At 34.8% G+C, this 23,406-nt stretch overlaps 2 protein-coding genes across 2 annotated transcripts in view; both read left to right on the forward strand.

The window, feature by feature from the left end:
• Nucleotides 1–23,406, forward strand: part of LOC110022676 (protein LHCP TRANSLOCATION DEFECT) — a 41,850-nt gene that overhangs the window by 9,868 nt on the left and 8,576 nt on the right. The window lies entirely within an intron of this gene.
• Nucleotides 11,483–22,184, forward strand: LOC110022675 (60S ribosomal protein L8). The gene is made up of 2 exons (XM_020721743.1): nucleotides 11,483–11,984; nucleotides 21,604–22,184. Exons 1-2 carry the CDS (start codon nucleotides 11,545–11,547, stop codon nucleotides 21,947–21,949), a joined length of 786 nt encoding a protein of 261 aa, XP_020577402.1. The 5' UTR covers nucleotides 11,483–11,544; the 3' UTR covers nucleotides 21,950–22,184.

The raw sequence follows: 23,406 nt of genomic DNA on the forward strand, positions 1-23,406 counted from the left end.
TTTGAGCTCAAAATATAAACGAGCCGAACACGAGCAGAGCTTGGGCTCGCTCGTGTTGGACTCGTTTGCTCCCCTTAAGCATAATAGACAAAATACTCCAATATGTAGAATATAAGATATTTTTAATACATAATTTACAATAATTAAACTTGTAATTAAGAAATATATTAGACATAAGATAAGATTAATCTCTCCGGGAAATCCATCAGAAACTCCCGATCAAATTTTATTTTTTTTTTAATTGCATTTTTATCCAAATTCGTAATTTCATTACTTGACTTTTTTTTTTTTTTTTCTTTTTTGCCAAATCAGTAATTTACAATATTACCCATGGCTTTGAATGCATGCCGTAAAAAGTAATCATATTTGCTTTTTTTGTTTCTATTTATAATCAGACATATCATAATTTCAGACTTTGACTCGAGCATTTACATAAAGAGCACTCATTTTTTATGTATTTACATATCCAATATCTAAATTTACTTTTGTGCATTTCTACCGCTCAAATCTTTCTTATCACACAAAAATATCATTATTTAAGCTTTTCATGCTTGTATAAAGTGGCATATACATATAAAAAATTAAATTTTACTGTTACACATGTAAATGCATGAATAGATGCTATGAAGTAAATCTTCCTTCATAATAATCATATTCCATGCCACGTCGTAAGTGACAGTATTTTACAGTGGGTCCACTTGCAACGTCACAAGTTTTTAATGTACTCCCCATGGGAGTCTTGATGTAATTATCTCTCCTTCAAATATGTGCAAATTATAATTGAAATGTGAAGTTTGCAATATAGTCTTCTATATTTTGTTATTTAGAAGTGTAGTGCATGTCAAAGGATGAGATTTAGTTTCTAGACCAATTATTATATGAAATTTGCAATTGTTTATTTCAATTTGACCCATTTAACCTAAGACAAACTTGAGTAATAATCATATCAATTATGAGTTCATTCTAGGTTATTGGGTCAACTCAAACCAAATTTGATTAATATTGGGTCTACATGCTTAATTTGAACCCGACATGAACACGTCTGCATATCTAACATTTAAACATTGTCATTCCGTATATATAATTTTTTTTTCTATGCATGAAAACATGTACTTTTTTAAGTTAAAATGTGGTATTGCTTATGTGATGTGAGAGAATTGGTTGTGATATGCCACCAATAAATTTTCATTATCAAACACAAATCTCGAGATATGACACAAATCTCAAGACAATATTTTAAGAAAATAACATTTAAATATTGCTAAAAATTCATTTAGAGCTCAGATTTTAGCAAACTTATAGTCAAACTGATCAGCTCGATGTAACGGATCTAATGATATGAAAAATAGTCAAATCCGAGTGCAATCAAGCCCAAATCAAGTCATTGAACCACACTTAGAAGATTTCTCGACACATTGGAAGATCAAACGGTTGTCGAATATGACAAGTTTAATCTCGAATCGAGCAGCTCGACAAGACGAATCCAACAAGCCCAAGATCACTCAATTATGATATCATTAAAGCACACAAATGTCCATTAAACGCTGTATGATTGAGAGAAGCTCTTCGGACCGTTCAATCAAAATGATTTATAATCACACATTAATTGCACCCAGAGCACTATAAATAGATCCCACCCCTCACATTAGAGACAGCGGAAGTCTAAGGAGAGAGCATGAGACTTTAAGGAGAAACTGCAACTCAGCATCACCGCCGATAATCGTCGACCACCGCTAACCAATATCATCTCTGACTTACCTAACAATTGTAAATACTTATAAATATACCAAGAGCGTCTAGAAATCTAATTTACCCAATAATTAATCAAGCGGTCTTCGCAATTTAATATTAAAGTCATAATTAATTATTTAATTAGTATCCCAACAGAGATTTGAATTTATGAAATAATTCCCAAAAGTATTAAGGGCAGCATTTTTTCTGATATTGCAATGCTCTTTCAAACATAAATACAAATACAGTTAGAACATAACAAATCACACACTATTTTACCGCCGAATTTCCAGTCATCAGCTGCAACTGTTTCACTGCTTCTGTTTTAAGCGCCGTTAGTTAAATTTTCAGACCAATGAACGCAGCCATTAGACCGCACTTGACAGTTTCATCTTACAGATCAGCTTCCCCAATGGATCAGCAAAGCTTCTGCTTCAACTGGGAAGATATGGGCGTGGAGCAACCCTTCCTCTTCGATGGCGAGCATTCCGAAGTCGGCGAAGCCCTCTTCGGCTTCCTCTGTTTCACTGCTTCTCTTGAGTTATTTGAATCCTTTCCAGCTCAAATAAGTTCAAAATTTTTAATTCCGCCGGAGGAGCGCGAATGGTGGAGGCTGGAAAGCAGGCGATCATGAGGCGCACGGGGATTCCGGCGAGGGATCTCCGGATATTGGATCCCCAGCTGTCGTATCCCTCCACGGTGCTCGGCCGTGAGGGAGCCGTCGTCATCAATCTCGAGCACATCAAAGCCGTCATCACGGCGCACGAGGTCCTCCTCAATTGCAGAGATCCGACTGTTTAGCCGTTTGTCCATCAGTTGAAGCGCCGTCTCATTCTCCGGCGGGACCACCAGGTTGTTTCGTTGAAAACAGTGTCACTCTATTTACATTTTACATTTTAGTCCAAAATTTTATAAAATTGTCAAATTAATTTTCAAGTTTATCAATTTGGGGTTCTAATGATTCTGCATGTTTAAAATTTTATAAACTCCGGGTTAAAATGATTATATATAAATAGTTGAGGACTATTTTAACACTTTACTTGTTTCTTGATTTTTTTTAGATTAATTTAAGGATTTTTGGTTAATTGATTGGAAAAGAAATAGATAAAATAAATTATTTAAATTGTTTTGCGAAAACAATACGGAAGTGTAGGAATTCACACATCCAAAAACAAACATAGAAGATTTATGTGGTTCGACATTGAATCGATTCGTCTACGTCCACGGAGAGGGAGATTTCGCTATGACCGAATGAGCAGACAAAAAGATGGCTTAGAATTACAACTCAACTCTTCTCAACACAATACACTTCTTATGAGCCCTAAGTTTTTTTTTAAAATGAGACTTAGAGCACATAAAGAAACAAAAATAAAAGAAACAAAATCAAATAAAATAAACTCATTAATAAAAAACATAAATGCAACAATTTTCACCTCATCTCTTACGTCCAGATAACTGAGATAATCACATGTGCTCTTATTCCAAATCAGCTGCACCTGATGGTTGCCTACATACCTCCCTCTCGAAGAGATCAAGTATCGCGTAGTTCTTCTAAATGCGCTACTGGGCAATCAGTCATGAGCTCGGATATTCACCAAACTCTTGTAATAGATGAACTAATGGATTGATAGTATTTTGACAAGCATGTCTCCTGTATTCTGATTCATATCTATCTTCTTCAACAGGACATTGTCTTCTTCAAACAAGTCCTGAATAAAAGTGGTATCTTACATCAATATGTTTGATATGAGCTGATGAACTATATTTGTCGTCAAAACTATTGCACTTTGATTAACACAGAACACCGTCAGAGACTCTTCATCAACTCTCAAGTCATCCAATAAGCTTTGCATTTAAATTGCTTCATTCATTGTCTTTGTGATATGTACTCAACCTCCATAATAGACAAATCAACAGTAGACTGAAAAAAAGACCAATTGATTGAACCTCCTACCAATGTAAATAAATAGATAAAATTATTATTGGAACTATATTAAATTCCCTTGATTTGCTATTCTATATTAAAAATTAATAGTTTCTTATTATTTTTGACAAGTGATTTGTTGAGAAAATATCTCATAATCAAAGCTCATCAATCCCAATAAAAATTAAAAACATGTATGACGAATTATTATTATATTCCCTCAAGTAATAATTAAATCTATTGAGGGAGTAGCCAAAATGGGTGGGAACAAGAGTGTAAATCAGTCGAGTTGATCTCGAGCCACATTATTTGAGTTTTAGCTCTATTAATTTTATCGAGTTTAGATTTGAGCTCGAGCTTAAGTCTACTAGTTTGATATGGCTCACAAGCCAATTAATTTATTATAAAAGAGATAGAATAATATTAATTTAACATAGCGTTGTAATGAAATGATAGATAAAATGAGTAATTATAAGAGAAATAATAATAAATCATTTAATATAAAATAAAAGAACATTATATTTTAAAAATTGTTAATACTTAAAAAATGAAGTCTTTATATTTAATATATTTTAAATATATTTTATATTAATATCAAATTGAAAATAACATTATTTTAACTTGAAAAAAATAAAATATAGCTTTTCTTTAAAAATTAACATGAAATATATATAAAAATAGAAATTTAGATGTTAGATATGTGGCATATACATAAGAATGGAGTGGTATTTATGTAAATTTTCCTAAATGTTAACGTTCTGTTTTCAATGCCCTAGAAGATGGAAGATGATGAAGATGAGATTGGCGATGGGAGCCATTCATATGACCCAGAAGAGATCGCGTTGAGTAGGAGTTATCCTGAGAAGTAAGGCAATGTGGATTGCTCTGAGGAAGACGATCGTTAAATACAATAAGTCAAATTATAGGACTAGCACTTTACTTAAGTTGTGGTGCTTAATTAATATCCTACAAAGAAAAAAATGGGTCAATAGGAAGAGTATTTGGGGGTTATTTAGTAAGTTTATTTTAAAAATTTCACATATAATATCAAATTTCCTAAATCTTTAATACAAAATAGAGCCTCTAAAACTTTTCTTAGAGTACACAATTATTAGTATTTTTATCATGAAAATAATAGAAAATCAAAATAAATGCTTGCATAATTTTCTCGTAAAATTATCGTTATCATGATCTCAAATCTATACTAAAGACAATACGAAGTAGTCAAAAATTGAGCAAAATTTTATATTAGACCAATCGAAAATTGGAGTGTATAATTGTGCGGGTGAGGCATGTTTAGCCGATCGACAGGGATGTGAGTCTAACCTCTTTATAAAGTGGTTTGACAAGAGAATCAAGTATTTCTTCCATACTATAAGGGAACTAAAGTTTAGCTATCAAAGAAGTCCAATAAAGATATCTATGTATATGGAACAAGCTCTTGTGACAATATGTCCAACTTCATGATGCTGACAAGCTTATGGCTGTCGATATAAGATTTGTAATCTTTTGATTAAATATGAGATTAAGAATGACAAGATTACTTAAAGATCAATTTTTTTTTTCCATAAATGGCATAGAACACCTTATACAAATATCGAGTCAAATGTTCTAATGACTCCCAATTTAATGAATTATTCTGCATGTTATTCATGTTATCGTAAACAAGTCGAGTCAAATTCATTTTATCATTTAGTCTGAACTAGAGACCGCGTTGAACTTGAGTAAAAGAAGTCAAGCTATAGCTCATATAAAAAGATCAGACTTAACCAAATGTTGAGCTCAATTTCATTGAGTTTAAACAAAAGATCATAGATCTTAATTAATGTTAATTTGGTTGATTTGAAGAACTCTTGAGTTGGGTCAGCCTCAAGCTCAAACTCATGACTCGATAAACTTAACTCATGAGCTCGTTAAACGAGCTAGGTTCACTTCACCCCTACATGTGAAATTTTTAAAATAAACTTACTAAATAACCCCCAAATACTCTTCCTATTGACCCATTTTTTTCTTTGTAGGATATTAATTAAGCACCACAACTTAAGTAAAGTGCTAGTCCTATAATTTGACTTATTGTATTTAATGATTACTTTCATCTTACATGTTCAACATAGCCAAGGTTGTGGAAGAATTATTGGGTGGCAAATGGAGGTGCTCATCACCTCCAAATTTAGAGTAAATCACTTAACAATAAACCTTGCGATGAAATTTTTGCAAAAAAAATAAACTTAAATCCATAATTATATAATCACCCATCTTTCAAAACTAATTATAACACATATATATTTTTCTTAATATTAATCCATTGATCATATTTTAATTATATTTAAATATAATACTAAATTATTTAATTCAGCTAAAATTTCCTTTATTATGTATTAATGGTAATAATTTAAGCACTTATTTGGGATCAATTTTATTATTTATTTTTTCTTGTTCAGTGTATTTTCTAAATGTTTTATTTTTTTTATGTTTCTATAAATAAATTAACATATTTTGGCTCAAAATAATTGGTAATTGTTATTAAGTATTTCAAAAATAATCATATATTAATCAAGCATGTTAGACATGCTTTCTTTTGAATTAAAACATAAATAGAATTAAATAAAATAAAAAATAAAAAAATAAAAAAATAATAAAGCAAAAGTGATCACAAATAACTTTCAAAAAAGTATATATAAAAATCACAAATCTCAACTTCTCCCCTTCAATATCCAAATTCTCAATACTTTTATGGTAGAGACCTTCACTAAATCCACAACAAATAAATAGTGACAAGCATGGAGTTCACAATGGGTGCCCTTTAATTGCTTCAAATCTTGCTTGGGATTATCTAAGTAATTAACCTAATTATTGGGTAATGATTAAATTTCAATTAACTTTTTTTGCTTAAGTTATAAAATAAGTAGAGACATGAGAACAAGAGATTTAGTCATCCACCTTTCAAGCATTTAATGAGTGCTCGAGTCTTTCTTAGTTTATAAAACTTATTTTGAATTTCATTTTTAAGAGCATACTTAAAGAAAAAGACTGACATTTTCAGCCTGAGTCATCTTCCAATACTGATATTTCTTAATCAGAGTTGTGCAAGATGATATCATTCAATTAATTTGCTTTCACTTTGGCCTTATAATAGAGATTTTAGAAATTACATACTATATTTTTTAAAAATTATCAAGAAATCCCATAACATATTTCATGCTTTTAATTTTGTATTAGCAATCAAGCATCTTTTTCAAAATCTAAGAGAGAGAAAGAGAAGAGGAGTGATTCTTCTATCCAAATAATATAATTATTCCATGAAAAATAAGATATACATTATGCATGAATGAATCTTCTCCACCATAGAGTTTTGAGGTTACTCCTTTCATAAAAAATATAATGTTACAATATAGCATTATTAACAAGTTAATATGTTTACAACCGCTCTACATACACTAGACTAGGTTCAAGAAATTAAGATATTTAAAGTATATGTTGTAAGGCTGTTGATTCTAATTCAACTTTGAATCCTCAAAATGAGGAAAAAATATTACATCAGGTGTCCTCATACAAAACTGCATCAAACCTCCAATCACAATGCGTCACGTGTACGGTCTGACCGGGTCATGTATTGAACTATTTAGTTTTTGGTATTCAGTGGGGCCAGATTGTACACGTGACACATTGTGATTAAAGTCCTCATACAGTTTTGGATCAGGACTCTTGATGAAATAGTTTTTTCCCAAATGGGGCCAATATTCAAAATTAATAATATTTGCCACATTGTAATGATGTTTTATCTTGAAGACTTTATGATAAGTTTTCACAAAAAAATTGAAGTTCAATTTTGATTCAATAAATAAATGTAAGATATAAATTAAAAATTAATAATATTTTTTTTTTAATGTGCCAAACCATAATAATTAATTGCATCAAGAAAAACTATATTTTGTGTTCTAAAGTGTTCTTAATTTTTATTTATTTATTTAATCGCTTTTACAGCTTATTTTACTTCATAAAATAGAAGTTTTTGGGGGCATTTACAGTAATACCACCCACTTCCTAAGTATTTACTAGTTAGCACCTAGACTTTTTTTTTTCTATGTTTATACCACCCAAATCTTTCACATAACCTAAGAAATACCACCATTTTAACTTTTAAAAAGTGAAATATACATTTTATTGCATAATTAAAGTAACAGTATGTAAACTGAAGTTTAGGTATTAAATATGTAAATACACAAGAATTGAATGGCATATGTGTAAATCTTCCTTTTGTTAATGGATCATATGAGAGTTTCCCACTTTTCAAATGAGCGGATTTAGCTAAACTTTGTTTCATGTTATAGCTTTGGCAGAACTTGGAGCAATAGGTATAGTGAAAATGAAACGGTTTTATTTACTTATAAAATAAAATTCTGCCATAGTTATTTATAGAAGATAATTTATTTAATGGCTCTTGCAGACTAAAAAAAATAAAAATTTAGGGTTTTTTGTGGAAAAAATATTGCATTAGGACTCCGCACGTAGAGTTTCATGCGGAGTCCAATGAAATCACGCCACTTTGAGGTATAGAAAAGAAAAACCGGTAACACGGGGAAATATTCCCCCCGTGTTATTTCGTGTTATTCATGTGTTATTGTATGTTATTCATGTGTTATTGTGTTTTGGAAATATTTCTGGTGTTATAATAGCACAATAACACTTGAAAAATACACAATAATATTTGAATAACACACAATAATACCTGAATAACACGAGAGGAATATTTCATTGTGTCACGAGACATATTTTATTTTTTTTCTGATTTCATTGGACTCTGCACGTAACTCTATGTGCGGAGTCCTGATGCACTCTTTTTTGTGACACTTTTTTGACTGTTTTGTTTTTTAGGCCTCACCACATTTCTATCCGGGAACTGATTCACTATTGTTCTTTTAGATATTTCTCAGAGTAAACAATTTTTTTCTTTCAATATGGGTTATTAAAGTGCGGTGGTTATCAAAAAGTTATGATATAATATTTTCAAAATAAAAAAAGTTTTAATAGCCACCAATACTTTTTAAAAATAATTTATTTTGCAGCTGTTTCACAGCTGCTTCTTCAAAAATCTGCAGTTGTCCCAGACCTTTAAACAATTATAAATTTATTCAGTGGCTCATATGAGATTTGACCCCTTTCAAATAACAATATCTTAAAAAATGTGTGAAATTGGTGTGAATATATTTTAAAAAATATATGAATTATTTGACTATATGAAAATCAAATTATTTTAATTATTTTGTATGTTTTTTATATATTTCAAATACACTAGATTATGACGGTAGTTGCGGGCGACTGGTGGTAGTAAAGGGAAGCCCTCTGTGTTCATGCCTCCATATGAGTCATCTTAGACAAATTTTATTGTTTATTATTATGATCAATATTTTTTTGTCTATGAATAGATGATAAATAATTACTCATAAATCACATATTGATTCTCTCTCTTCCACCCTCAAAATTGTGTTTCCCTTCTTAATTGGACTCACCTTTCTTTGTTGAAAGGTGTTAGATTGGGTTATTTGCACATTAACTATTTATATTATGCATGTGTTATCTTATTTCTCCTCATAAATCAAGCTTGATTGATTTATTTAATCGGACTTGAATTATTTATCACGACCATATTTAGATTAAAATCTCAAAATATCCCTCTATCCCTTTCTATCAAAACATGATTTTTCATACCCTTTCCCCAAATTCTTAAACTAAACATGATAACACATTCCTACTCTTATTCTTCTTCATTTATTTCTCTGATATACACATAGCTAAGACCCTTAATAACTATATCTTTAATCTTCTACCTTTTAGATCAATAAGTTTTTTTTCTACACATTTTTTGGCATTATCTCGTGAGCAGTTAGTTTTATGAAAAATGAAATGTTGAATATTGAGAATATAACGTAAAATAAATATAAAATATTGAAATTTTTTTTAGTTGCTCAGTTGAGTATACCACAAACAAACACATAGCTAAGACCCTTAATAACTATATATTTAATCTTCTACCTTTTAGATCAATAAGGTTTTTTTCTACACATTTTTTGTCATTATCTCGTGAGCTGTTAGTTTTATGAAAGATGAAATGTTGAATATTGAGAATATAACGTAAACTAAATGTAAAATATTGAAAATTTTTTTAGTTGCTCAGTTGAGTATACCACAAACAATAGAGATTATTTTTTGGAATTGGTTTGAAGTAAATTTTGTTTTGTATAAAATTTAACTGTGATAATGATAGGGTGGCCAATCAACTATAGAGTCAGTGGTTAGCGATTGGCTATGTTGGAGGGCAATAGTTTTTTGCTAGCGATAGTAGCCAATTACATAGGGCAATGACTAGGGGCAAGTGGTGACCAATGGTTAAGAACAACATCGAGCAACATTGACAAGTGGCGGCGGGTTGCAGCTAAAGGTGGCTAACAATGTTTCACCTAAAAGTTATATGCATAATTGGCTCAAAATTGATGAATTTTAAATACAATGAATTAAAATTGCATATGTAATTCCAAATGCACTGCAAATTACTCTGTATGCGTTCTTTCAACCAAATATCATTAATTTTAAAATCATGTTTTTGGTTACTTCAAATTAATATTACTCACAATAAGATGATCTCTTAATATCACATGTTATGATTGTGGGGCATAATTTTCTTAAAGAATTAGTCCAATCTTAAAAGATAAGTACAATTCATTTGTTCCAAAAGCACTAAATCTAAGAAAAAATAAATCTTCTACAATTGAGTTGAATGTCTTGTACTTCTTCTTGTTGTTTTTGCTTGCTTTATCGTCATTAGCTTATTGTACTTTGATGGTTGTAGAGCGCTCATTGTTGACCTTGAGGCCTCTTACAAATAGGGTTAAAGACTACTCTTGAAATTTTCATCAGTGAATGCATAGTGCAAAGCTCTAGGCTTCATGTCCTACAATTATGTCATTTGTTGACTCATTTGAAGAAATGAGGAGCGGCCGAATAGGAATGATAATATCTACTTTATTTTTGTAAAATAAAGAACATATGAGTTGTACTTGCTTGGTGAAGCTCATCGAATGTTGAGAATCGCTTCGTTATTTTGTCCGGCTGCGTGACTTATGTCTTGGCCAGGATTGCTGTGAGGTCTTCACCTCATCAAAACATTGATAGCTTTAAAGCATATAACCCACGTTAATGATGCTACCGCAAATCTTCCGACCAAGAAGGTCGTGGGAGCAATTTCCTCTTTAAGAGGAAAATATCCTATTTCCAGAGAGAAGTTTGAGAGTAAATGATCAACTAGGATTAGTCAAGTGACCATACGAGCCAAAGAGTCGAGCCATGCCATGACACCAAGCTTAGGCTTAATGTTAATTAACAATAGAATAACAGGATGAGTTTATTGCTTAATAAGTTTGATGAGCTCGTTAACAAGTCAAATTGAGTCAATTTCTCAACCAAAATGGCTTTCTTATTTCTCAAATTCAAGAAAAAAAAAATATTACATATGGAATCCGAATGTAAAATCTACAAGTTGTAAAAAATAGAACCAGTACAATATAATACTCATGTTTATGTTCAATTTCAGAATAACAGAACTGAATTCTTATTTCTCAAATTCAAGAAAAAAAATATTACATACAAAATTCGAATGTAAAATGTACAAGTTGTAAGAAATAGAACCAGTACAATATAATACCCATGTTTATGTTCAATTTCAGAATAACAGAACTGAAAAGCAGAATCAAGCGGTCCAGATCAAGCAAGCTTTCTACGAAGCTGATTTAGGGCAACCCCTCCCCCACTATATAAATATCGGCTAAACCTAGCCGCCTCGCTTTTCTCCCTCCTCTCAACTCCGCCTATCCTTCTTCCTCGTCTTAGCCGCCATGGGTAGAGTGATCCGAGCTCAAAGGAAGGGTGCGGGTTCAGTTTTCCGATCGCATACCCACCATCGCAAAGGCCCGGCTCGTTTCCGCAGCCTCGACTTCAGCGAGCGTAATGGATATCTTAAGGGCGTGGTCACCGACATCATCCACGACCCTGGACGCGGTGCGCCGCTTGCCCGCGTAACCTTCCGCCATCCATTCCGTTACAAGCACCAGAAGGAGCTCTTTGTCGCGGCTGAGGGCATGTACACGGGGCAATTCGTGTACTGCGGTCGCAAAGCGTCTCTCATGGTCGGTAATGTTCTTCCTCTTCGCTCCATCCCTGAGGGCGCTGTCGTATGCAACGTCGAGCACCATGTTGGAGATCGTGGAATGCTCGCGAGGGCGTCTGGGGACTACGCTATTGTAATCAGCCATAACCCCGATAATGGCACCAGTAGGTATGATATGACCTAACTTATTTTTTTTTATTTCTCTTAGATCTGCATTCATTAGTTGTTATTGTTTTTGTGCAGTATATAACGTTTGATATTTTACTATGGTATTGTTCTCGGACTTAAGTTTGAAATTTTTTTTTCTTGTGTTTTGTTATTTAATAACAATATCTTGTTCCCTATGGAAAATAAGAGAGGGTTAATTTTCATATGGTTAAATTATATGCTTGAGAAAATTGTTCCTAAACAATTCTCGCAGATTTTCAGCATTCAAAATTCTGTTCGATTTCCGGTTGTCGAACCTATACATAATGATCTAACTTTGTTGTTCAGATGTTGAGTGGAGTTTTCTAGTCTTGTCAGTTTAATGTAAGGTTGCAATTTCCTGTGCAGTTTTTGCTGAGTTCTAATAGTTAGTAGAGAGGAGAAAGACTACTAAGAAGAGGCTTAAATTCAATTCATTAAAAATATATATACTTACATTAGTTAGGAGAGAGGAGAAAGACTACCATCCTCTCCTCTTAGAAAAATCTTACATTAGAGATATTCTTTGGAGAGTTCTAGAGAAAAAAGGTGTTGATATGACTTAAATTCAAGTCATTAAAAATATATATACTAGAGCTATTACTTGTTTTTAAACAGAAGGAGGATTGACTAAATATTTTTCTATTTCAGTTGGATTACATCAAAGATCAACTTTAAGATCAACTTTAAGCCCATTAGTTATGGATGCTCTTACTAGACATTTACAGGAGGATGTTCCTTGGTGTATGTTTTTGCTGATGATATCCTTCTTGTGGATCTGATGATATCCTTCTTTCCTTCTTGTGGATAAGACTAAAGAAAGGACCCAGGAAAAATTTGAATTATGGAGGTCTACATTGGAGTCTGAAGGCCTTCATTTGAGTAGAACTAAAACTGAATACATTAATGTAATTTTAGTAGTAATAGCTCTAGTGTCAGAGTTGTAACTATGGGTGATCAAATTATTAAAAGGAGTAGCGTTTTAGATATCTCCGGTCTATTGTTTAAAGTGATGGTGATATAGATAGAGATGTTATTAATAGAATTCAAGTTGGTTGGTTGAAGTGGAGGAATGCTTCGAGCCTATTGTGTGATAGAAAAGTATTACTTAGACTGAAAGAAAAATTTTATAAGATGGTTATGAGACATGCATTGCTCTATGACACAAAATGTTGGTCTTTAAAAGATAAGCATAAAACTAAGTTTAGTGTTACCGAGATGAGAATGCTTAATGCTTAGGTGGATGAGACACTTAGAGACAAAATGCGAAATGAATATATTTGTGATAGGGTTGGTGTAGCTCCAGTGGCGAACAAAATTAGAGAGTTGTCTTAGATGGTTTGGTCGCATTAAAAGTCGAACATCTAATGATCTGGTTAGTAGAATAGTGTTTTTTCCTTAACTTATGTTAAGAAAGGCAGATGTAGACCTAGAATGACTTGTGCATATTGTATAAAAATGATCTTAATTTATTAGACTTAAATGAAAATATGACACTTAATAGGACACAATGTAATAGGACACAATGGGAGAAAAAGGATTCATGTAGCCGACCCCATTTAGTGGGATAAAGGTTTGTTATTGTTGTTGATGTATGCCTTTTAAGCAGTATTCGCTTTATTCAAGTGATAATTGGGGAGAGGAAGGATGGTGTAGTTTATTGTTGGATCTAAATAGTGGGAAAATATACTTTATGAACTTCAGACCTCTTTCACATTAGGAGTTCCTTAAAGCATGACATGAAGCAATTACAACTTAAAATCACGTGTTTTATTTACTGTACTATCTTCTAGAATTTGTTTTAAAAAAGCAAACATGTTTATGGTAACATAAAATATTAACGTTTGAACTTTGAAGGAATTAATATAAAATTTTAAAGATTTTTAACCTACAAACATTAAACAAAAGATGAAGACATTTGCATTTGTTTTGATGGCAAAAAGTAATTTTTTAAGGTCTTAGTTGAAATGTGGAGATACTCAGCAACATTATAAAAGTCAAGAAGGTTATTTTTTCTGCCGAGAACCTCACTAATATCACATGCTATTAGTTTAAAGCATTCCTAATTTGAAACTGTTAGAAGATCTTGGCACAATTTTTCTACACATAACTTGACTTGCTATGCAAAAGTGGCAGTTTACCCTTTCTATGTTTTTTAATCTCCACTGTCAATTGAACAATGAGGTTTTTTTGTGCATTTTTGCATTTAAATTTTGTGAAGTTTCTTATAATCCCACCTAGTTTACTTTATCTACATTGATTTTCTGTTGTATAATGGACTTTTTAACTTAATCTTCAATTTGATTGAGAGTTGATTTTGATGAAAAATGTTTGGATTTAAAATGCAAGTGCTTTTTGAATTTCCGTTTGAACTATGAGATTGGTAACTTGGCTCTCTAGTTTGTTTTACTTGCACTTAGGACCCATTTAGCGCAACTTATTTGTGAGTTTGGCATTTTAAAAACGTCGCTTAGGTGTTTGTTTCTTGCATTCGGATGCTTATTCGAAACTTGTGTTTGGTATCGTTTAAAAAACGCGATCGCAGGATCGATTCCGCGGCCCGTATTTTCAATCCCGCCTCGAGGGTTTGTTTCCTCCTGTGCCCTTTTGTCCGTCTCCTCCCTCGCTCAACCGCTGTTACCCTCACCTCTCCCTCGATTGCTCCTATCGACAGATCCCGACTTTCTCCTTTTTTTTAGATCCCTGGATCGGCTTCCCGCACCTTCATTCACGGCGTCTCGTGTCCCGCTGGTATCGTCCTCTATCTTTCCTCCTTTCATCAGCAGAAGCCGGTCATCTGGACCTCTCTAATGCCGTGTTTTCTTTCTCTTGAGCGTAACTATGATATGGAAATAAGGGTTTGGGCCTCAACACGCCCTGGAATTGGCACCGGTAGCTTCAAACAGTTTGTTTTGTTTTTAATGCATTTCAATGGAGATGCCATCCCGTTGAGCTCAATTATCAATGTATTTGTAACAGACTTGTTTTCTCGATTGTTTGTTTGTGAGCTGACTCGGTTTTTTTTTTTTGGTAGGGACATCTCTAATGCAATATTTTTCTATATGCATTTTGCGGGGTTTTTTCGTTGCAATGGTTCTCTCTTTGCGGTTTTTTGATTTTGTGGATTTCTTTGAGTTATTGCTATGACAGTTCTGTTGCAAACAACATTACTGCGCAATGGCAGAATGATCATTTATCCAGAAATAGATGCAAATCAGCTGTTTTCCAACAACACAAACAAAACAACTAACCAACTTATCCGGATCAGCTGCTGATCAACACCTTATCTGGATCAGACAGACTCTTAATCCATTCTTAGTTTATTATAGAGGGTTCTCCTTTTGCACTTATGAGCTCCATGTTTCAATTGGCTTTAGTGTTGTTGCTTTTGTTATAAGACATATTATATTCTCACATCTTTTATGTACGATATATGATTTGATATCAAGTGATGTATAGAGCTAGGAGGATGATATCTTGTGAACTTTTACATTGTCCTAGATGAAAAGGCGTATTGACTAATTCAATATTAAGGGCTATGATTTTAATATTGATTGTTTTAATGCCTTGATAGGATTATTATGATGTAAAATGTTTTATGTGGATAATATTAATTGATTAAGTTAATTATTTTCTTACTTGTGCAATGCCCAATAGGGATTAAGAGAGGATTATTAGTTGATACTAGAATTAACCAAACCAATAGGAAAACTAAAGTTTTTTACTGAAATCAAATAGGACATTACAACCAAAATACGAAAATTTGAAATTGCAACAATTGAAAACACAAACTCAAGCTAGGGGCATATTCAGGGGTGGTGGTGGTGTTCGACAAGAGTTGGAAGGTGGCACAAGGGTGAAAAAAGCTGTTGGCAAAAGGAAAACAGCAACGTCATTGTTTTCCCATGTCGAACAACAAGCAAACAACATGGAGCAATGTGAGAGGCTGTCTGGGGTAATGGCAAGAAGCATAGAGGGCTGAAATGGTGGCAACAACAAAGAGAAAGAGGTGGAACAACAATGAAAATGAAGAGGAAGGGCTAGAACAACAAAGAAGGATGCCGTGAAGTGAAGGACATCGAAAGAGTGCTGTTCGGGATGGCAACAACTAGGAAAAGTGGGAAAACTTTAGGAAGAACAACAAAATATTGTTTTTCGGGGCGGTTAAAATGAAAAGGAATGTGTGGAAGCGAAGCATAAGGGATGCAAAAGAGTTGGGGGAGGATAAATCACCACTCGGGGGTGAGAGATACAGCCAGAGCACCACTCAACCCTCAGATATAACCCTAGAAAGGTGAAACAGATGCTGATGGATGTCCTAATCAAACTCACGTAAAAACTGAGAATTCAAAACACATGAATCACATATATAAGCTCTAAATAACTAGGATTGGATCCCCATGTGGAAAAGATGTGTCAAACTAATGTGGAAGAGCCGGTCGACCCTCCTAGATCTACACAAGTTCAGTACACATGAAAGAATCACTGGGTGGTTCCCACAGCTTCTATACACCCACGTTAGTTTCCTGGCGTTAGGGGAGCTTTGACTACATTCATTGAAGCTTTAGTCTGTCCATTGAATATAACAGAGTTATTTTAACTTTTTGAGGTTAAAGGATCTTCGATTGCTGTCTGAAAAGCACCTCAATCTCACTGTTGACTATACTTTCCCAAAACACCCGAGCAATTTTCCCCACAAGCGAGCAATTATCCATATCAATCCAACCATATGAGGATTGGATCTCACTATAGAAAGGAGGCACCAAACCAATGTGGAAGAGTCAGTCGACCCTCCCAATTTTGGAAAAGAGTTGTGGAATGATTCTCGTGGCTCATTTGGGTCACGTCAGTCTTCTGGGGTTGGGAGAGCTTCGATCTTCTTCATCAAATCTTCTGTTTGCACGTTGAATGTAGCAGAGTTGTTGTAAATTTTCGCAGTTGAAGGATCTTTGACTGCAGCCTGAGAAACACCTGGATCCTATTGTCGACTGCACTATCTCTCAAAACATCTAAGAAGTTTCCGCCATTTGCAAGCATCCATATCGATCGAACCATATGAGGGTGTACTTCTAAACTGAACTGAGCTTTCATGCTAAGTTTGCCCTGCGGAGTCTTGCGAAGGTAGTTCCCAATTGGCTCAGTCCTACCTGACCCAAGAACAAACTGAACTCCCCCTAATGGTGACAACCATGGTGGTGAGGTATTGGTCATGATGTCCTGACGTGCTCACTTTAATGATTGGATTGTATCGGTAATCAACGCCTTTGTTCCGCTTTCCTTTACTATCACCAAAACAAATCTTACTTGCGTCGCTTTACTAGTAATGACACCTATAATCGTGAACTCTGCAGATGGTGTTTGTCATCTTTAGTGAAGGAGTAGGTATTTATGAACCCTTCATGCTGAGTCCGAAGATGAAATTGCCATGGTCTTCTCAACAAAAGGTGACAGACATCCATGAGCAGCACATTGCATCAAATCTGATCTTGCATCTGGTTCCCAATTGAAAACTCCATGATACACTTTCTGTCAATTATGACTATGTTTTTCTTCATCAACTTTGTCAAGAAGTATGGTTAGGAGTGTCTCTGACTCATGAGACTCAACTTATCCGCAATTTGTGTAAATATCACATTCTTGTTGCTCTTATTGATGATGAGACTGCATACCTTTCCTTTCACAACATAACGAGTGTAGAATATGTTGTTCTAAAGCCACTCCTGATCCCTTGTAGCTTCAATCAGTAGGACTGGTTGACCCACAACCATCTCACCCTCATTTGGTGGAAGAAGGTACTCACTCTTTTTTTTAGCTACCTCTTCGTTGCTAACTTTCTCTAATGCATAATGTTCGGTAAAGGGAAAAATTAGGCTCGTCGGACAACTGGAGGCGATGTGCCCAAATCCATGACGTATAAAATATTTTTTGGTTGGGATTGTATTGGGTTTGCTGCTATTCTCAGGCTTATTCTCACTTTGAATGACTCTATTTAGGGGTGTGAAGGATCAAATTTCTAGCCGACTTAGGGCTGGCTTGAAATCGAATCAATTTTTTTAAACCGGATTGTGGATTGATACTACTAAATTTCAATATGATTCGGTGCAGATCGAGCTAATATTCAAGTCGGCTTGAATTGTAAATGAGTTAACTCGATTGTCATTTTTGGCTTGTGAGCCAGATCGATCCGCTCGAACCCACCTTGGCCCGCCCAACCAGCCCAAAAGCAAAAATGCAATTTTTTTTTGAAAAGAGGGGATTTGAACTTTTGCATTGCATTCAAGCAAAAAAATCTCTCACTAATCGAGCTGAGAAGACATTATGCATGTTTTAGGTGTTAAATATGTAAATAGTAGTGTGTGAGTAGGTACTATCACTGCAACTCTTTCTTCATTTTTTCCCAGGTAGTAATCTTGCTTCGTCCTTCTCTATTTATCTCCCTCTTCAGGTTCTCCCGACGCAACGAGACACTTCTTCAGATTGCATTAGTTAGTTTTGCCTTCCGGTCACCTGACACCTCCTTGTATTCTAAGATCATCTCAGCGGTTTGCAACTGCTCTATGAACTCACTTGGATTCATCCTCCCCTCAAAATTCTTTATGTCCACTTTCACTCCCAAACCTCTGTATCCTCCAACAAGCATTTCATCTCTGTATCCTTCAACAAACATTTCATCTCTGTATCCTCCATTAGAAACTTCATCTCTTATCCACTGACAGACACTTGATCTCTGGCACTACATCTCTCGGAGCATCATGGTATGTCTTTTTCTCTACCAGAATCATCCCTATAGAAGGGATTCAAGTATTCCTCCCTCCTTGTTGGATCACACTCACGTTTGACATGACCACTCTTCGGGTCCTTTCCTCAATATCAGCGAGTCGTTATAGCGCTCTCGGTGGGACCAACGGAGTTTCCACCGTATCTCTTCAATGGTAAACTCCTGATCAAGTTCCAACAATTGACTCCTCGACGGCTTGATAAGGTTTTGGCGATGAAAGGAAGTGTGCAGGGGTGATGTAGGGTGGGAAAGAAAATTTTGGGTGGAGATAAAGTTGGGTATGGATGGATGATAGAAACTCTGGGATAGAATTAGGGTTATGCTAACTTTGATACCGAGTAATATTCAAGTTAATCAAACAATAGTAGGAAAATCAAATTTTATCATGGAAATCAAATGGGAAACTGCAGCCCCTTCCCATATGGGGATTTGGAAGGCGGCACAGGTGGAAAAGGCAGTTGGCAAATAGAAAACAACAAGGCGGCTGTTTCCCCTAGGTAGGACAGTAAGCAAACAGCAAGGAGCGATGTGGAATGGCTGTCCGGGGTGCTCTCAGCGAGGATGGAGAGATGAAATGGCTGCGAAAACAAAGAGGAAGGGCTGTAACAGCAATAATAGTGAAGAATAGCAAAAGGCTGCTGTTTGGGTGGCTGCAACAAAAAGGAATGCGTGGCGGTGAAGCGGGAGGGATGTTGAGGAGTTGCGGGAGGGGAAATCATCACCTCGGGAGTGAAATACAATCGGAACACCACTCGGTTCTTGGATTCAGCCCTAGAAGGGGAAACTGATGCCTGGGGCTGTCCTGAACATATTCATGTAAAAACTGAAAATCTAAAACACAAGAATAACAGATATAAGCCCTAGATTACTCGGATTGGATCCCCATATGGGAAGGAGACGCCAAACCAATGTAGATTACCATCCCAGGTCTGGACAAGTTTGGTCTGAACGAAGGAGTTACGGAATGGTTCCCACGGCTCCTTTACGCCTGCGTCATTAGGACTATCAAGAAGCGGTCAGGAGAGGGTGTAAGTCTTGGTTAATATTTGTATCAGAGTTGTAAATTTAGAAAGTAGTCCTTAGACTACCAACATTACCTCAGCCTGCGTTAATGGCTTTTTGATTTTCCTCTTCGTGTACTTTATTTTCTTCTGTTGGCCTTAATGTTTGAGAAGAATTTAGGTGGATTGAAGTGGAGGTGAAGCTGGCCAATGGAAAGGAGAGAGGAGAGAGATTTCTAAAGAACGAGAAGATTAAATTGAGGCTACTACAATCTGCTCATGAAATGATTGATTGATTTGCATGATTAAAAGACAATACTTGTTATTATTTATAGAAAAATTCTTGAATAATAAGAAAACTAGCTATTAACTCTAGGTAGCTTGAAGGATATTATTTTTAAATGCATGATTTTAATCCCTAAAATGGGTAACCTTACCAGTAGGATTAAGGAGGGGATTTAATTTGTGTGTTAAATCCTTCTATATCTTTATACCTTAATTTAAACTTATCTTCTCCTTTTTGAATTTGAAATTTTGATATCTTCAATCACCTAGAGATGATCATTAATGAGAGTTGTGAAATGGAATTTAGCTTCCTTTTGTTGTAGTTTTTTTTTTTTTTGGGGGGACCTCTTATTGTTATGACACATTACTATATAATATTAGACCTGTACATAGATTCATGTACATATAATTCGCATCCGGAACTTGGGACCGGGCAATTGCAGTGTTAATATTAGACCTGTACATAATGAGAACTATTTTTTAAAACGTGACAATTATGCAGTGTTAGGGAGGTTCAAAATGTAACAAATCTTATTGCTAGTTGAGTTGCTCAACATGACCCGATTGGCCTGTAATTACTACAATACACGAGGCACTAAGTTTATTATTTTTTTTAATTACATGATTCTATTGTAGTTCTATCACATTTAAGCCTTAAAACTACTAACAAAAGTGATTAGCTAGTTTTAAGCTCTGTTTGACATTTTCATCTTTCGTGATATTGTGATGTAAAATGTTGTGCTCTAGTGCGCTATGGAGTAAAGTAGATGACTTCGTCAACTTACATTAAAATTGTTGTCTAAGGTGTGGCAAGGGTTGTGATTTGCTTGATAAAAAGTATATCGTGGCATTAAAATTAGTGCTAGTATTATGAATAAAATGAATTTATTACGAATTTCAAATAACTAGAATCTAATGTCCTAATCTTAAATAGGATGTGGTTAATTAATTAATAAAAAATCTCGCTTTCATGGAAGCACTTACTTTAGAAGCTATCTAATGTGTCGTTTCAGAAAAAAAACTTGTTTTTTCCAAAACTAGTTTTTTTCATTTTTTTCAACTGTCATACATCTGGAGTCTTCCACATCTTGTTTTTTCCACTTTTTTCAACTGTCATACATCTGGAGTCTTCCACATTGATGTTGGATCAAACACCTTTAAATTCTCTATTATTCAAAGAAGCAAAAAAACATGCGGCAAAAATTTTTGCCAAGCAAAGTCTTTGTTTGGGTGCCAATTTTCTTTCATCTTAGCTTGTCAACTGTATTTTAGAAAGTTTTGTTATCTGCAGCAGCTTTTTGCATTTGAGCTCATCGTGCCACATTCTAAGAATTCAGTTGCATTTCATAATTTTCAATTTATGATTTCATAATGCTATCATCTGCATCTAAAATAAAAATTGCATATTTACTTCAACAAATACTTTCCCCTCAGTAGTTTTCTAATTGCCTTTACGGATAGTGTATCTGGTCCCAAACATGAGGCCCTAGTTTCCACAACATTTAATCTCTTTATTGACCTCGAAATTTTGCCGCAGGATTAAACTCCCATCTGGAGCAAAAAAAATCGTCCCAAGTGGCTGCCGTGCAATGATTGGGCAAGTTGCTGGTGGCGGTCGAACTGAAAAGCCTCTTCTGAAAGCAGGTAACGCCTATCACAAATACAGAGTGAAGAGAAACTGCTGGCCCAAGGTTCGTGGTGTTGCTATGAACCCAGTCGAACATCCCCATGGAGGAGGAAACCACCAGCATATTGGGCATGCCTCCACCGTCCGCCGCGATGCTCCACCTGGACAGAAGGTTGGTCTTATTGCTGCGAGAAGAACTGGGAGACTCAGAGGGCAGGCTGCTGCTACAGCTGCAAAGGCAGATAAGGGTTCTTAGATGATCAACTTATTCTCTCTTAGTTTTATTTGTTTTTGTTTCGTGTCCGTAGGTTTCTGTATCGATGTATTGGTGAAGTTGAAGAAGTCTTTATTGGGTGAGGACAGTTTTTCTAATTTATTTATGTTTTATGTTTGTCATTTCTTCGGTGTTTTTCTTCTGTATTTGACAATTATTTTGGAATCTGAGAGCTGAACTTTGTTTGTTTGTGTTTATTTAAAATGGGTATACTGCATTCATTCAGTGTGATTCATGATTTTTGGTGAGGTTTAAATATTGATAAAAAATTTTGTAATTTACTCATTTTATTGATAATATACATTAGTTTATCATTGTATAAGACAATTTGATGCAAATAATTAGGTTATTGCTAGAACTTTTTATTGTATTTTTTAGCTACCTATTTGTTACTTTAAAATGAGCATTATATAATATTTGCTTATAATGCAGTGTATTGGAAATTTTCATATCTCGGGCCATCAAAAATTTGTTCGCAAATCTATTCCTGGTCATGGTCATGCAGGACCCATGTCATACATAATAGAAATTTATGTCCATGCCGCACAAATCTAATATATTTACAAATCTAGCACCCAAAATTTCATGCTTCTAGTTATAAGCACTTTGGCACTATAAATCTGTGCATGAAAAATGTACATGACTTCAAACAAATCAGCAGTACCAGTGATATTTTTTTATTGTGATGTTAAAAATTTAGCCAAAAACAGTACTTCCCCAACATTAAAATGTGGTTCAATCTCCCAAAAATTTTCATAAAACAATTTTCTCCATAATCTCTCATCATCATGCTTACAAAGCGCAGTAACAAAGCTAAAGAAAAGGCCGTGCACTTCAAATATATGACAACAAGAAGAAGACGAGAAAAAAAAAAAAAAACAGTATATGCACAAAAATGCCAAAAGACAACAAGAAGAAGACGAGAAAAAAAAAAACAGTATATGCACAAAAATGCCAAAAAAACAAAAGAAAAAACAACAATAATAACAACTGATAAAAGAGACGAAGAAAACAAATGATGTTCTTCAACCAAATCATCTATCAAACCTGAGTCTCTTCGTCCCTCTCTCCCGCTCAATCTTCTTCGAAATCGCCGACAAATCATGGCGGTAAGAGCAGCTAGACCCCTCCCTGCACCCTCTCGGAGTGTTGAAGAAAGCGCACGGCTTTTCAATTCTAGCCTTCCTGCCATCACTCCCTCGCATCTCCCTCCCCGCTCCCTCCCCATACGCCGACCCGGAGGGATTCTCCTGATGATATTTACGGCGGATTTCGAAGGCCGGCGGAGCCGGTTGGATCGACTCCTGTCGATCGCCGCCGTGCTTCTGAATCAAGCTCTTGTAGTAGTTTACATCCTTCGCCTGGATGGCTGCTGGCGGTTTGATGAGAAGAGGCATTGGATGGGCAGTGTTGGTTGGAGCAGGCTGAGGCTGAGGCTG

Source organism: Phalaenopsis equestris, unplaced genomic scaffold (genome assembly GCF_001263595.1).
Source record: "Phalaenopsis equestris unplaced genomic scaffold, ASM126359v1 Scaffold000202, whole genome shotgun sequence".
Taxonomy (NCBI): domain Eukaryota; kingdom Viridiplantae; phylum Streptophyta; class Magnoliopsida; order Asparagales; family Orchidaceae; genus Phalaenopsis; species Phalaenopsis equestris.

Excerpts from the sequence above, each read along its gene's own strand:
- LOC110022675 (XM_020721743.1), top strand. The coding sequence starts at position 11,545 with ATGGGTAGAGTGATCCGAGCTCAAAGGAAGGGTGCGGGTTCAGTTTTC. Across the intron at positions 11,985-21,603 it reads CCCGATAATGGCACCAGTAG|GATTAAACTCCCATCTGGAG; the intron begins GTATGATATGAC and ends ATTTTGCCGCAG.